Source organism: Felis catus, chromosome B2 (assembly GCF_018350175.1).
Source record: "Felis catus isolate Fca126 chromosome B2, F.catus_Fca126_mat1.0, whole genome shotgun sequence".
In the NCBI taxonomy this organism is placed as follows: Eukaryota; Metazoa; Chordata; class Mammalia; order Carnivora; family Felidae; genus Felis; species Felis catus.
Genome location: NC_058372.1, coordinates 29,668,175 through 29,681,901, shown reverse-complemented (window position 1 = coordinate 29,681,901; position 13,727 = coordinate 29,668,175). Strand labels below are relative to the sequence as shown.

Below are 13,727 nucleotides of genomic sequence, written 5' to 3'. Positions count from 1 at the left end.
AGTTCCTCAAGGACAAGGGCAATTCATCTTCCTCCTTGTTGCAACTTCCAAAGCACAGTGTAGGATGAGCATGCTGAACCAGTGCCCAGTACAGAATGCCCAGTGCCCAGTGCAGAATGCAGCAGCAAAGAGTAGCCCAGGGCAGCCTAGAGTGGACACAACTTGCCTTCTTCATAAATGTGGGGCAAGAACTCCCAATCTCTTGTCCTTGGAAGGCACATGCTTTAAGTTTTATTTTCTCTGGTGTGTGTGGGGTTGCCTGGACCACCAGTGCTGTCTCACCCAGTCCACCTGTTGAGCAGGACACTTGCTGCTGGGGAACACAGCAGACCCACCTGCACCTCCATGGGCATTGTCTAATTGGTGAGTGTCCCTCAAGGTGGCCCTGGGCTGGGCAGGCACTCAGCCAGTGTCCCTTCCCTGCCCTCCTCAGGCCCATTAGCTTCAGATTTTCACTGTCTGAGCTGAGAGAAGGGTTAATAATGAGTCCCAGGGACATAGCATAGTAAAACAGCAGAGCAGATAGGATTCCAGTAAGAAAAGAGAGAGTGGAGAGGAGCTGGGAGGGCCCACAAGTGGGCAGATGTGGTGATGGGATTGGGTGGACAGGGGTGGATACAGCAGACAGGGGGACAGTGAGAGGAGGGCTCTGAGGCTCCTCTCACACCAAGCTGTGTGGGTGGCTGAAGATCCAGACAGAGGCAGAGAGAGAGAGAGAGAGAGAGAGAGAGAGAGAGAGAGAGAGAGACTGTGCCTCCTCCAGCCCTGGCTCTCCTGGCTGAGGCTGACAGCATCCAAGAGGAATGAGAAGAAGAAAACAGGACAGACGTTGCCACCTCTGTTTGTTCTGAAAAAGAATATCCCACAGGCCTTGTAGTTCCTCCCCTCCTCCTCACCCACAAGGCTCCACACACCTCTTCTTTCGGGCACTCCCTCCCTGCTCCCGGCACCCCTCCCTCCTTCCCCTCCTCCTCAGGGAGATGGGCTCCAGTGGGGCCAGGAGTCCAGGGAGGGGACAGATGTGGCTGGGACAGACACACGCAGGTCACTGCTCTGTAGGGGCAGAGGGGCAAGGAGGCTGTAGGTCTCCTAAGGTCAGCCAGACTGGAGACTCCAAAGGGACAGCTTGGGACTGTGCATCCTACTTGCTGTGTCCCAGTGTGGGACACAGACATGACATTGCCGGGCTTCACGTGATAAGCCTGCACCAGGGGGGCTGTGCCCTTAGTCCCCTTTAATCTGTCTGATAATTTCCCATTTGATCCTCACAAACCCCCTGCAAGGTAGGATGACTTAAAATATCCCCATTTGACAGAGGAGGATGTTGAAGTTCAGAAAGGTTTGGACAGTTGCCTAAAGCCAGAAGTTAGCTGGGACTTGAACTCAGGTCATCCAGAGTCTAAAGCCAGTGTTTTTTTTTTTTCCTCCCATTGCATCAGCCCTCTTCAGGGGACACTGTACCATTATCTCCTCTTGCTGCGGTAGCTCCAGGCCCCTCTTCCTTCCCACTCCTATCTTGAATGCTGGCAAGGTCAAGGACTAGACTAGATGGTAGCCACTAGCTGCACATGGCTATTTGCATTTAAATTAAAATTAAGTAAAATTAAAAATTCAGTTCCTTAGGTTGGTTATACTAGCCCCATTTTAATTTTTTTTAACATTTTATTCATTTTTGAGAGACAGAGAGAGACAGAGTGTGAGTCGGGGAGAGGCAGACACAGAATCTGAAGCAGGGTCCAGGCTCTGAACTATCAGCACAGAGCCCAACGTGGGGCTTGAACTCACAAACCATGAGATCATGACCTGAACTGAAGTTGGACTCTCAACCCGCTGAACCACCCAGGCTCCCTATACTAACTCCATTTTAAATGCTTCATAGCCACATGTAGCTAGTGGCTACCGTACTTGGCAGGTACAGAACATTCCCATCACCAAAGAAAGTCCTATGGATAGCACTGGGCTGGAATTAAAGGCGGGGCAGGAAAGAGGGAATGGGAGAGGGCAGCCAAGGGCTTGGACATAGACTGCTTTTGTGAGGAGACTGGGGAAGTATGGAGATGAGAGTCTGGGTGAGGGGAGCAGGGTGGGGGAGGCGGAGAGGCAGCTTGACCTGACTCCCAGGCCTCTCCCTCCGATACTGATACTCTGGGCAATACTAGTGAGCAATTAATTGGCTGGGGTGGGGCCAGGACCAAAGCAGGAGGGAGAGGAATGTGATGGAGGATGACCTGTCCCCCTTCTTGCTGAACTCAAGGCTCTGATCTGCCAGTCCTGCCTTTCATCCTTCAGGGATCCTGACATCTGCCTAGCCCTCCCTTATCCACCTCAGACAGGAGCTGGCTGTTTTCTGTTCACTCATCTAGGCCAGGGAGCCAGCTGATGGTCTGTAGGGCCACCACCTTCCCAATTAGTCTCATTAGCCTGTGGCTCACCCACTGAAGTCAGGGTCACCAGCTGTGGGGGAGAGGCCATGAGTGGCCTGTGAGTAACTTCAGACCTAGCTATGACAGTGGTTCCCAGCCCAGGCCTCTCCTCAGGCTGAGGCCCTTGCAACCAGCACCCTTCGTACTATCCCAGGAGCACCCCCAGAAGGGAGAGATCAGAGAGCTGGTGCTTGGAGTGCAGATTCCTAGTTAAGAGGGAAAAGGCTCAATTCATTGATGGAACACGTAATAGGTGTGGCAGGCATGGAACTTGGACAATGACAACAAGGTGGGAAGGAGGGGGGTACTGGGGATGCAGTGTGGAAAGTGGAGGCGGAGTGATGGATCCCAAGGAAAGGGACAGATTCAGAGGCTGTGGATGGGAAACCAGGTGGGGTTAACCATGTGGTGGGGTGTGGGACCAGAGCAGGCACTCTGTTGTGGACAGGAAAGTAGAAAGGTCCATGTCTGTGCATGGAAGGAGTGGGACAGGCCAACACCAGGGCAGGCAGGAGAGCAAAGGAGCCAGGTGACTGGGTCCTGTAGTGAGAGTGGCCACCTGAGTGGGTAGAGCCCCCAGTTCCAGGTTAGGCAATGAGGAACATGGGTAGGCTGGTCAGGTGGCAGGAATCGTTAAGGGCTCCGTGGCCACAGGTACCCCACACTGAAGCCACCTCTGCCGCTGAGTAGGCAGATGCCCCAACCGATTACTTCAGCTCCTCCCAACCACACCAAGTTGCCCCGGGCACCTGCCCCTCCACTTCCCCACCCCTACCCACAGTGACTCCTGCCCAGAGAATGTCCAGCCCTGGCATAAAGGCCCTGGGCTGTCCACGAGTTGCCGTCAGAAGGCTGCACAGTCCAAGATGGGCTCCTCGCGAGCACCCCAGATGGGGCGTGTGGGAGGGCAAGGAATGATGGCATTGCTGCTGGCTGGTCTCCTCCTGCCAGGTAGGAGGCTGGGGACCCTGGGAGTGAAGGAAAGCAGGGAGAGGTAGCAGAGGAAGGATGCAGACACCAGGTCAGAGGAGACTGGAGGGATCCAGGGGTGGGAGGTGGGAGGAAGCACCATCCAGGGAGAAACCGGGAGAAGACCTGGCAAGGGGGAAGGGCAGGGACTCTGGAATCTGATGCTTCAGTCTGGGGACTGCTCCTCACTGCCTTGTCACTCCAGGTAAGTTACGTAAATTTTCTGAGCCACAGTTTCTGAGACTCTAAAACAGGGTTAATGATAACACTTAGCTCTAGTTTCTCTGAGTCTCAAATTAAATAATGTATGTATGTAAGTGCTTTGGAAATTCTAGAGGGTTGGGTTGTATAAATGTTGGTCATTGTTGTTATTACTATTATCAATTATTAGAACACTAGAAGATGAAGACTGTATATTTAATAGTAATAATTGTTACCATTTATAGAATGCTTTTCATGTGCCAGACACTATTCCAATACTTTACATTAGCACTTTTATAAAAAAGCTTATTTATTTATTTTGAGAGAGACAGAGAGAGACAGAAAATGAACAGGGGAGGGGCAGAGAGAGAGAGGGAGTGAGAGCATCCCAAGCAGGCTCTTTGCTGACAGGGTGGGGCTTGGACTCACTAACCGTGAGATCGTGGCCTGAGCCAATATCAAGAGTTGGACACTTAATGAGCCACCCAGGCACCCCTACATTAGCACTTTTGATTGGAAGAACTGTATGAGAGATTTGTTATTCCCATTGTACCCCTGAAGACACTGAGGCTAGGCCAATTTAGGAGACTGGCTCAAGATCACAAATTAGAAAGCAATAAAGCCAGGCTCCATCCAAACCGGGGTTTTGCTGTTGACCACCAGGTATTTGCAGTGACGCTGCCCATGGCCCCGTGGGTGGAAAGCAGACCATGTGGCTTGGCGGAGCAGAGAAGGAGAGCAGGAATTCTCCATGATTAGTGCAGCTGAATGATGGAGGCTGCAGGCAGAGTTGGGATTTGGTGTGGAGGGGGACACAGAGAACTTCTCTTTGAGGAGAGAATGGGGACATCACAGACTGAGGAGAAACTGGTTGTTGGTGGACAGATTTGACCTCTCCAAATGTATAAACTAAAGCTCAGAGAGGTTTAGTCACTTGCTAGTATGAAACTCTGCCCACACTGCTTGGGACCTTTAGGAGCTGAGTGGAGGAAGACTGGGGGTAAGGTGAGCCTGGGGTTAGAAGCAAAGGGTTGGTTAAAGAAAGAAGTGGTTTCACATCTGTCAGGGATGTAAAGACAGGAGACTGGGGGGCAGGCAGGCATGGTGTGATAGCTGGGTGGAGAGAGAAGGAAGCTGATAATGGTCATGAGCCTGGGAGGAGGGTTCCATCTTCGTGTCCCTGGGCTGTGCCAGGACAGCAAGGGTGGCTCAGGGTGCGGTGTCCTGTCATGCTGTACCAGCAGGTTCTGAAGCAACAGTGAGTGCCCCCACATTCTGGCCCCCACCCAGATTTCCTGGCGTGGGCAATGCTGAGATGGGAACAGAACTCCAACCCTTTATCCAAGCCTGGACCCTCCCAAGGAGGCTGGTGACTGAATCTTAGTCCTCAAGTACCTTAGCCCTTACCTTAGTCCCTCTGCCACTGGCTTCCTCTTTTCTCAGTCTCGTTTGTTACTTTTCCTTTCCTTCCCAGTCCGTTGTTGTTTGTCTTGTCTTCTCTTTCCATTTGGTCCCTCAATCTTACCTGGGATTCTTTCCCTCAGGACTTATGCCCCATCTTGAGGAGTCTCTGTCACTCCCATGCTTTGTCTCTCTGGGGTCCTTCCTTTAGCTCCTGTTACTTCTCTGTTTGTCTTATCTTTCTTTAATACCTCCTGCTTTGGAGTCTCATTTTCTTTTTCTCTGGTAGATGTTTGGCTTCTGTCTCTGCCCCCTCCCAGAACACTGAAACTGCCCTACCTTTACAGACAACAGCCAGTTCTCTCTTCCTTTTCCACCCCAAGCTCTCCCTGGGCTCCTCTCAGAGAAGCCAGAGAAGATGACAGATGGGCTTGCAAGAAGTCAGAAGCAGATGACTCAGATGGGCTTGAAAGCTGAGGGGGCAAGCCAAGCCACTCTGGCCCTTACTAACCACTAATTCCTCCTCAGGGACCTTGGCTAAGAGCATCGGGACCTTCTCAGACCCCTGCAAGGACGTGCGTATCACCTCTCCCAATGACCCCTGTCTCATTGGGAAGAGTGGTTCCAGTAGCTTCAGTGGCCACAGTGGCTCCAGCAGCTCCAGCAGTTCCATTTCCGGTTCCAGTGGCTCCAGTGGCAGCTCTGGTGGTGGCCCCAGTGGTTCTGGTGTCTCCAGTGGTGGCTCCAGCGGATCCAGTGTCGCCCAGGGTGGTTCTTCAGGATCTTCGTTATTTAAGCCAGGAACAGGGTATTCCCAGATCAGCTACTCCTCAGGATCCAGCTCCTCCCAGTCGGGAAGCAGCTCCTCCCAATCAGGAAGCAGCAGCAGCTCCTCCCAGTCGGGAAGCAGCAGTTCCCAGCCAGGGTCTGGCTCAGCTCTACCAATCAGTGGTGATTCTTCCCGCTTACTAATAAGCTCTTCCCAGTCTGGAGAAGGCTCAAGCTCATCTGTTTCCCAAACATCCTGGATATCCAGCAGCGGTGGCCAAAGAGTCAACTCTAACTTACGCCCTTGTAGTTCAGATGTCTCCGACTCTCCCTGCAGTGGGGGGCCCATCGTCTCACACTCAGGCTCCTACATCTCCAGCTCCCACTCCGTGTCAGGGGGTCAAAGGCCAGTGGTGGTGGTGGTGGAGCAGCATGGCTCTGGTGGCCCTGGATTGGCTCAAGGTTCCCCCTGTAGCAGTGGTGGCCTTCCAGGCAAGCCCTGCCCCCCTATCACCTCTGTAGACAAATCCTATGGCAGCTATGAGGTGGTGGGTGGCTCCTCTGACAGTTATCTGGTCCCAGGCATGACGTACAGTGGGGGCAAAATCTACCCTGTGGGCTACTTCACCAAAGATAATCCTGTCAAAGGCTCTCCAGGGGTCCCCTCATTTGCAGCTGGGCCCCCCATCTCTGAGGGCAAATACTTCTCCAGCAATCCCATCATCCCCAGCCACAGCTCTTCTAGTTCCAACATCTACCCATCAGGAGCTTCCTCGGCTATTGTGTTCCAGCCAGTGGGCTCTGGTGGGGTTCAGCCTTGTGGTGTTGGCTCTAAGGGGCCCTGCTCCCTCTCCAGTTCTGGAGTCCACAGCAGTTCTAGCGTTTCCAGCAGTTCATCCTTCCATCCCTGTGGCGGTGTTTCACAGGGGCCCTGCTCCCCACCAGGCACTGGCTCCTTTAGTGGCAGCTCCAGCTCCCAATCCAGTGGCAAAATCATCCTTCAGCCCTGTGGCAGCAAGTCCAGCTCTTCTGGTCACCCTTGCATTTCTGTCTCCTCCTCAACATTGAGTGGGGGTCCCGATGGTTCTCCCCAACCTGATCCTTCAGCTGGTGCCAAGCCCTGTGGCTCCGGCAGCTCTGGAAAGATCCCCTGCCGATCCATCCGGGACATTCTGGCCCAAGTGAAGCCTCTGGGACCCCAGCTAGCTGACCCTGAAGTTTTCTTACCCCAAGGAGAGGTACTTGACAGTCCATAAGTCGTCCTTTGCATATGTGCATGTGTGGGCATACACGTATATACACAAACACCATCTCTCAGTTGGGAGAAGTCCAGGGGCCTAGGCATTGGGTTAGCTCAGTTTCCCTCCTCCTTCCCAAAGAGCTGTTCTATTTCCTCCATTGCTCCAATATGATAGAGGCCTCTTATCACCTCTTTTTTCTTCATCTTCCCAAATTGTAGACTCCAAATCCATTTCTTCATTCTCTCCTACTGTTTAGATTCCCCTTGTACTATAGTGCCCTCCCTGCCAGATAACCACTCCCTAAAATTTCCTCTGTCATTTCTTTCAGATAATACAATCCATTAGCTAATCCTACCATTCAGATTTTTGCCTGGGAAACCCCTGAAATGTCTCAGAGTAACTCTGGTTCCTGAATAAGTCATGCCCACTCTCCTTATTTGCCAAATAAAGCATAGTAAGTACAAACTGTTACCTGAAAGCAATGACCACTTTTCACTGACCTCCCTTTGCCATCTGGTCAACCAACATGCCATGTCATGGGGTTCTCACACTCCCAATTCCACTGTCACCCTCCGCTATAGAGCTCATCACACCTTCTGTGAGTTCTCAATGCTCCTTGACTCTCTAGATCTCCGTCTTAGACCCCCTTCCTGCCTGTAATTTCCCTCAATGCTCAGATGCTTCCCTGTGTGAGGGAGACATGAGGACATGCTCGGAGACTGAAGTAGGCTTCCTGCTCTCTCTGGACCCTGGACAGATGGCTCAATAAACTGTGTGAACTAGATGCACACTTTTGCCTTCTTGGAGTCCTTTAGGCCCTCATAGGGCCTGAGGAATGCACTCCTATGCTTCTAGAGATCCCTGTGTCCCCCATTTTCACTCATAAGTTAGACCAGTATTTCTCTTATACTTTATAGCTCCTCCCACAAAGGAGGAAAACAATAAATATTTGTTGAACTGAAAGCAGAGGGTGGTCTCCAAAGTCCTTCCTCCCTTTTCTTTCCTCTCTCACTGCTCCAGGAAATCCATTCTCTTTCCACTCCCCATTCACCCTGGGGTCTTCCCCTCTCCCTATATGGGGCCCTAATTATTCTCCATCCCCCCTCCATGTAGACTCCTTCTTTCCACCATTATTTTGCCTCACTTACTAGATGCCATCCTCTCTGGGAGTCTGAGCATTGGTTTCCGGGTTTCTGGGGGCACTTGGGACCTTGGGAAGGCTGGAATACAACAACAAGACCAGATTCCTGGTGACTGAGTGTGAGCCCAGGTGGGCGTTATTCTGGGAGCTGGAGGTGGAGAGAGTAAAAGACAGAGAGGAGGGGAGCATGACAGGGAGCACAGCCAAGCATGATGACTCACTAGCCTACATAAAAATGCCCCAGCCCATGGTAGAACAGAGTCAAGTGTCCTCTCCACCTCCACACTCTTGCTGCCTCTGCTGCAGTTCTAGAGTAAGACCTATGGGAGGTGAGAAGGCAGAGAACTATAGTGGAAAATGGGAGTGGCCTCTTTGGGAGAAAAGAGAGAAAGCAGAGGGTGGTGAGGGCCAGACAACTGTGTTTTGGAGACTGGGGCAGCAGGTGAGGGTTGGGGGTGGGGAAGAGGGAGGAGGCCGAGGCCAAGGAAGTTCTTATAACCCAAGGAGGGGAGAGTAGGCTATGCTTGTCCCTTTAGGAAGGGCCTCACCACAAAGCACAAGTCACCTCTTGGAACCTCTGACTACAAAGGAATTTTTCCCAACCCTAGGATCTAATTCATTCCCTCCTATTGGATAGTGTTAGCTGGTCCCAAATTTAGGGCTATTATTGAAATTCCAAGTCCCAATCAGCAGAAATGTGTTGCGTTGATTAGAAATGACCTGGGGCAGCTGAGCCACCTGCAGGGTTGGCTGAAGACAGAGAAGGGCTGCAGAATAGTCCTGTTTCTTTCATCACTGGTGAGTCACACTTGGCCTGGCATCTAGCCCTGGACTGCAGCCAATGAAAGGCATCAAGGCCCTTAGAGGCTCCATGCACCACAATTGAAGGATGGGTACAGACTCTGATGTGAGGATTCCTCTAGTCTCTGGTGTGGTCAAGGTCAAGGGCTTTTGCAAATCTGCTGGATGTCACTCAAAAAGGACACTGCCCCCCACTGGCCAGTTCTGAGGAGGAGCTCCCATTCATCAGGGGCGGGGGATGAGGATGGAAAAGGAAAATCTAACAGCTTATTTTAGACTTCATGTAACCAGGGAAGTCTAGTCTAGGTGCTCCTGGAAGCAACAGAGAAAATGAAGGCATTTAAACACTTTTTATTGTAAAATTTTCAACATATTTAAGAGTAGACAAAAGAATTAATGAAACCCTATGCTTGTCCCACCCAGCTTCAGTTATCAATTCATGGCCATTTGACAACATTTAAACATCCTCCTGTACTGTTAGTTGGGATATCTACTCCCTTTCAGTATTTCTTATGTTCTGTGGACCCATTTGACCATCTGTGGTAGGCAGAATGGTGTCCTTCCCAGCACCACCAAAGATACCCACATCATCTCCAGAACCTGTGAGTATATATGTTAGGTTACATAGTGAAGGGAAATTAAGGTTGCAGACATAATTAAGGTTTTTAGCTGACTTTAGAGAGATTATCCTGGATTATTTGGGTGGGTCAATGTGTAATCATAAGCGTCCTTAAATGTGGAAGGGGGAAGAAGAAAAGGTCAGAGTGATGCAATGTAAGAAGATCCTGTTGTTTTTGGCTTTGAACATGGAGGAAGGGGACCATAATCCAAGGAATGCAGGTGGCCTCTAGAAGCTGGAAAATGCAAAGAAATGGATTCTCCTCTAGAGCCTCTAGAAAGGAACACAGCCCTGGTGACTCCTTGATTTTAACCCAGTGTGAACTATGTCAGCCTTCTGATTTTCAAAATTGTAAGATAATAAATTTGTATTGTTGTAAAGCAGTTAAGTTTGTGGTTGTTACCGCAGTGGTAGGAAATTAATATACCATCATCTCTCTTTTTAAAAATTTATTTATTTTATATTATTTTATTTTGTTATTTTTTAATGTTTATTTATTTTTTAAATTAATTTATTTTTTATGTTTATTTATTTTTTGAGAGATAGAGCCCAAGCAAGCAGGGGAGGGGCAGAGAGAGAGGGAGACACAGAATCTGAAGCAAGCTCCAGGCTCTGAGCTGTCAGCATGGAGCTCGATGTGGGGCTCAAACCCATGATCTGTGAGATCATGACCTGAGCCAAAGTTGGACACTTAACCGACTGAGACACCCAGGTGCCCCCATTCATTTTATTTTTGAGAGAGATCACAGGCAGCAGAGGGGCAGAGAGAGAGAGGGACAGAGGATCTGAAGTGGGCTGGGTGCTGACAGCAGAGAGCCCAATGTGGGGCTCAAACTCACGAATGGTGAGATCGTGACCTGAGTCAAAGTTGGACCCTCAAAAGCTTAACCGACTGAGCCATTCAGGTGCTCCCAATACACCATCATCTCTTAAGGATGGAAACCGGATCTATTTCCTTAGATACAAGGTGTCATCTAGGAGTAACCTCTCTGATGGGGGGCATTTCTGCACTGCACAACTCCTGTTGGTTGGGGTCAAGGTAAAGGAGCTATAGGGATGCATGAGAAAGGCGTGCTGGAAGAGAATGATCTGGATCCCAAAGAGAAAGTGAAGAGAATCAAGTGTTTCTATTACTGAGAAGGCAATGAAGACGCTGCGACCCCAATGGCAAAGATCCTCCTATGCTTGGTGTAGGGAGCCAGGGCAGGGTAGGACTGGCAATCAGTGATAAGCTGTGAACCAGGACACTTGGGTCAGGAAGGGGTGGGGAACTTGAGGAAAGGATCTGGGAGTGGAAACACCCAGCTTCCCTGGGACATTCAAGTGGCACCTGTTGCCACAGACTGCATTAGGAATGAGAGTGGAATGTAAAGACTTATTATTTGCACAACCACTGGCTCAGCTTGTTTCTGCCCCACTGAGAGCATAAAGGGCTGGTTGTCTTGGTGCAGAGAGAAATGTTAGAGTTGAACAAGATGCAGGGCTGCATGGTGGGGAGCAGGGCTCTTCTGGGCCTCCTTCTTCTGATCTGTCTTCATTTCCCAGGTATGGAGGCTGTGCCCAACCCTTGCACCAGAGAAGACTGGGGACCCCAGCAGAGCTGGAATTGAGGGAAGGGGTAAAGGCAGGAGGGTCCCTTGGGTCCCTGGAGAAAATGAAGGGGCTTGGAGCAAAGAGAACCAGGGAATTATGGAAGGCATTGGAACCAAACATCCAGTCCATTGGCTGTCTCCTCTTCCCTTTTCCTCAGGCTTCTTTGCCCGAAGCATTGGTGCAGTGGAGAAGAAAGTTCTCCAAGACTTGGGAACCAGCTTACCTCTGCTTGAGCAACCTTCCTTGACCAGCCACTCCAACTCTCAACTTCCTCAGCCAAAGCCAGACCCTGGGCTAAATGATTTAACAAGTGTTCCTCTGAAGCCCAATGCTTCTCCATCAGATGGCTCCCAACCTGCAAGAGGTTCTGGGGTTCAGAGGTGGCCCCCAACTGAGGAGCTGCCCTCTATGGATCCCTGGCCCTCTGAGGATCGTTGGCAGATGAGGGCTGCTGCCACTGAGGATTACGTGGGGGAAGTGCTGCCTGAAAAACTGTCTTTCCTTCCTGGTGCTGTTGCCCTCCCTCTGGGCAGAAGTCTTTTGCCTGCAGGGTCCTCTGCACGCTCCACAGGCCCAGTACCTGAGGCTCTACACCTCCACCAGGACTCTGAGTCTAGATGGCCACTCCATTCTAATGTGCTGGGAGCCCAGAGAGAAATCCTTGCCCAACGCCCACCTTTTCTTATTAACAGGATTCAACAGCCACTGCTGCCTGGGCATCCCTGGGGAACCCTAAATCCAGGTGTGTCCTGGGGAGGTGGAGGTCCTGGAACTGGATGGGGAACAAGGCCCATGCCACACCTTGTAGGAATCTGGGGTATCAATAGTCAATACCCAAGTACTAGCTGGGGGAATCTTAACCGGTATCCAGGTACTAGCTGGGGAAATCTTAACTGGTATCCAGGAGGCAGCTGGGGGAATATTCATCTACGCCCAGTTATTAATAATCAGTTTCTTCCCAGAGTTCTCCATCCTACTGGCTTTTCTTGGAACATCCCAGCTGGCTTCCCCAGTCCTCAAAACCCTGGGTCACAGTGGGGTTAAGAGAAAATCCTAAGTTGGAAATCAGAGAATGGAGTCCTGCTCCCTCCCCTTGCAGTATGAGCTAAATCAAGATTCAACCAGTGTGTTTTCTAGCACCATCTCAACTTTTCACTGCCTCCCCTGTTCCCCAAATGCTGATCTCCAATAAAACACAAGCAATTACTAAATTTGCTCATTCACTGTGTCTTTGTTTCTGGGTGCAAAGTAAAGTGAGTTTTGTCCATTCCCACTTTCTAGCCATGCCCATGTCTCTCTAGGATCTGCAGACACTCTCTTGCTGTCCCCTATTCTTTGCAAAAGATCAAAGTCTGGATGTTTGAGGGTGGAGCTTCATGGTCTCACCCTGGTGAGGTGAGAGAGCTGGTTCCAGAATTGTCCTGAAATCTGAAGAGGGGAGAAGGGGCAGCAGGACTAATTGAGATGGCACCTGTGACAGGAGGGAAGGGTGAGGTCCAAGAAGTTAGTACTGCAGCCAAGTGGGAAATGAATACCCTTTGATTCAGAGAATAAGAGTCCGAGAAATTCATTTTTTGTCTCTGCTTATCTATTCTTCCCCAGAAACACAAGCTTCTTGGAAACAGAGGATGCATTGATGTCTTCCCTTACATGCATCACTTGGCACATTGTGCCCTAGAGAACCAAGACTTTGAACATTTGCTGAATGAAAAGTACACCTCAATAAAGGAAGAAAGTAAAGGGAGAAGGGAAAGGGAAAGAAAAACCTTGGAGTCAACAATCCTACCTGCAGCTGTGTTTGCAGCTTTTATTCCCAGTTGATGACACAGTCTCTTCTGGTCACACAGTTTTCTCTCTGCCTGCCCATTGGTTTCTCTGGAGCTCAGCACCCTGTACAGGAGTTGGAATGAGGCAGGGAGGGGCAAGAAGTGCAGATGGAGGTTAGCAGGAGCTGGCTAGGTGTGATGGGGTTTCCAGAAGGGCACACTCCTGGTGGCCATGCCATGTCTTTCCCTGTGCCATGCATGTACTTCACCAGAGTGATCCAGGCAGATAGTGTGGGGATCACCCCAGATCCCAGAATTGGTTAGGCTGTGGGTAGGAAGTAGGAGAAGAACAAACACCAGAATTGGAGAGATGGGGAGATGTGTGCCTGACTGTGAGATGAGTGTTCTTAGAGAGAGTTCTCGGGTCCCAGTGTCTGCCACAATACTCCATCTTGTTCCAAGAACTCTTTCTCAAGGCACCTTCCATTACCAACCATACTCCCTTTTGTATCACTTAAACCTTGCTCCCCCAATTCTTTCCCACCTTGGACTCTTGGTTTCTTCCTGTTCTGGGGCAGGTGGTTCTGTTTTCAGCATCTCGCTCTCTCTCCCACAACGCCAAGCTCATTCTCTCAGGCTTGGGGTCTCAGTTCTCTCTGTCCTTCTTTCTGGTTAATGATCTGCACTTTTAAATTCCAAGTCAGAGGGGTGGCTGGCTGTCTCAATTGGTGGAGGATGCAACTCTTGATTTTGGGGTTGTGAGTTCAAGCTCCACATTGGATGTAAAGATTACTTTAAAAAACC

The 13,727-nt window shown here is 50.4% G+C and overlaps 1 protein-coding gene across 4 annotated transcripts; it reads left to right on the top strand.

Moving 5' to 3' along the window:
* Nucleotides 1-3,229: 3,229 nt before the first annotated feature.
* Nucleotides 3,230-12,368, top strand: CDSN (corneodesmosin). 4 transcript variants are annotated; one of them, XM_019830189.2, is made up of 3 exons: nt 3,230-3,374; nt 5,523-5,945; nt 11,315-12,368. In XM_019830189.2, exons 1-3 carry the CDS (start codon nt 3,290-3,292, stop codon nt 12,199-12,201), a joined length of 1,395 nt encoding a protein of 464 aa, XP_019685748.2. In that variant the 5' UTR covers nt 3,230-3,289; the 3' UTR covers nt 12,202-12,368. The 4 variants fall into 4 exon arrangements, with proteins under 4 accessions (XP_019685748.2, XP_019685747.2, XP_003985946.2 ...); XM_019830188.2 differs by having other exon boundaries at nt 3,244-3,374; nt 5,523-7,000; nt 11,315-11,541; XM_003985897.5 differs by lacking the exon at nt 11,315-12,368 and having other exon boundaries at nt 3,244-3,374; nt 5,523-9,947.
* Nucleotides 12,369-13,727: the final 1,359 nt, after the last annotated feature.

Excerpts from the sequence above, each read along its gene's own strand:
- CDSN (XM_019830188.2), top strand. The coding sequence starts at position 3,290 with ATGGGCTCCTCGCGAGCACCCCAGATGGGGCGTGTGGGAGGGCAAGGA. Across the intron at positions 3,375-5,522 it reads GGCTGGTCTCCTCCTGCCAG|GGACCTTGGCTAAGAGCATC; the intron begins GTAGGAGGCTGG and ends ATTCCTCCTCAG. Across the intron at positions 7,001-11,314 it reads TTTTCTTACCCCAAGGAGAG|GCTTCTTTGCCCGAAGCATT; the intron begins GTACTTGACAGT and ends CCTTTTCCTCAG.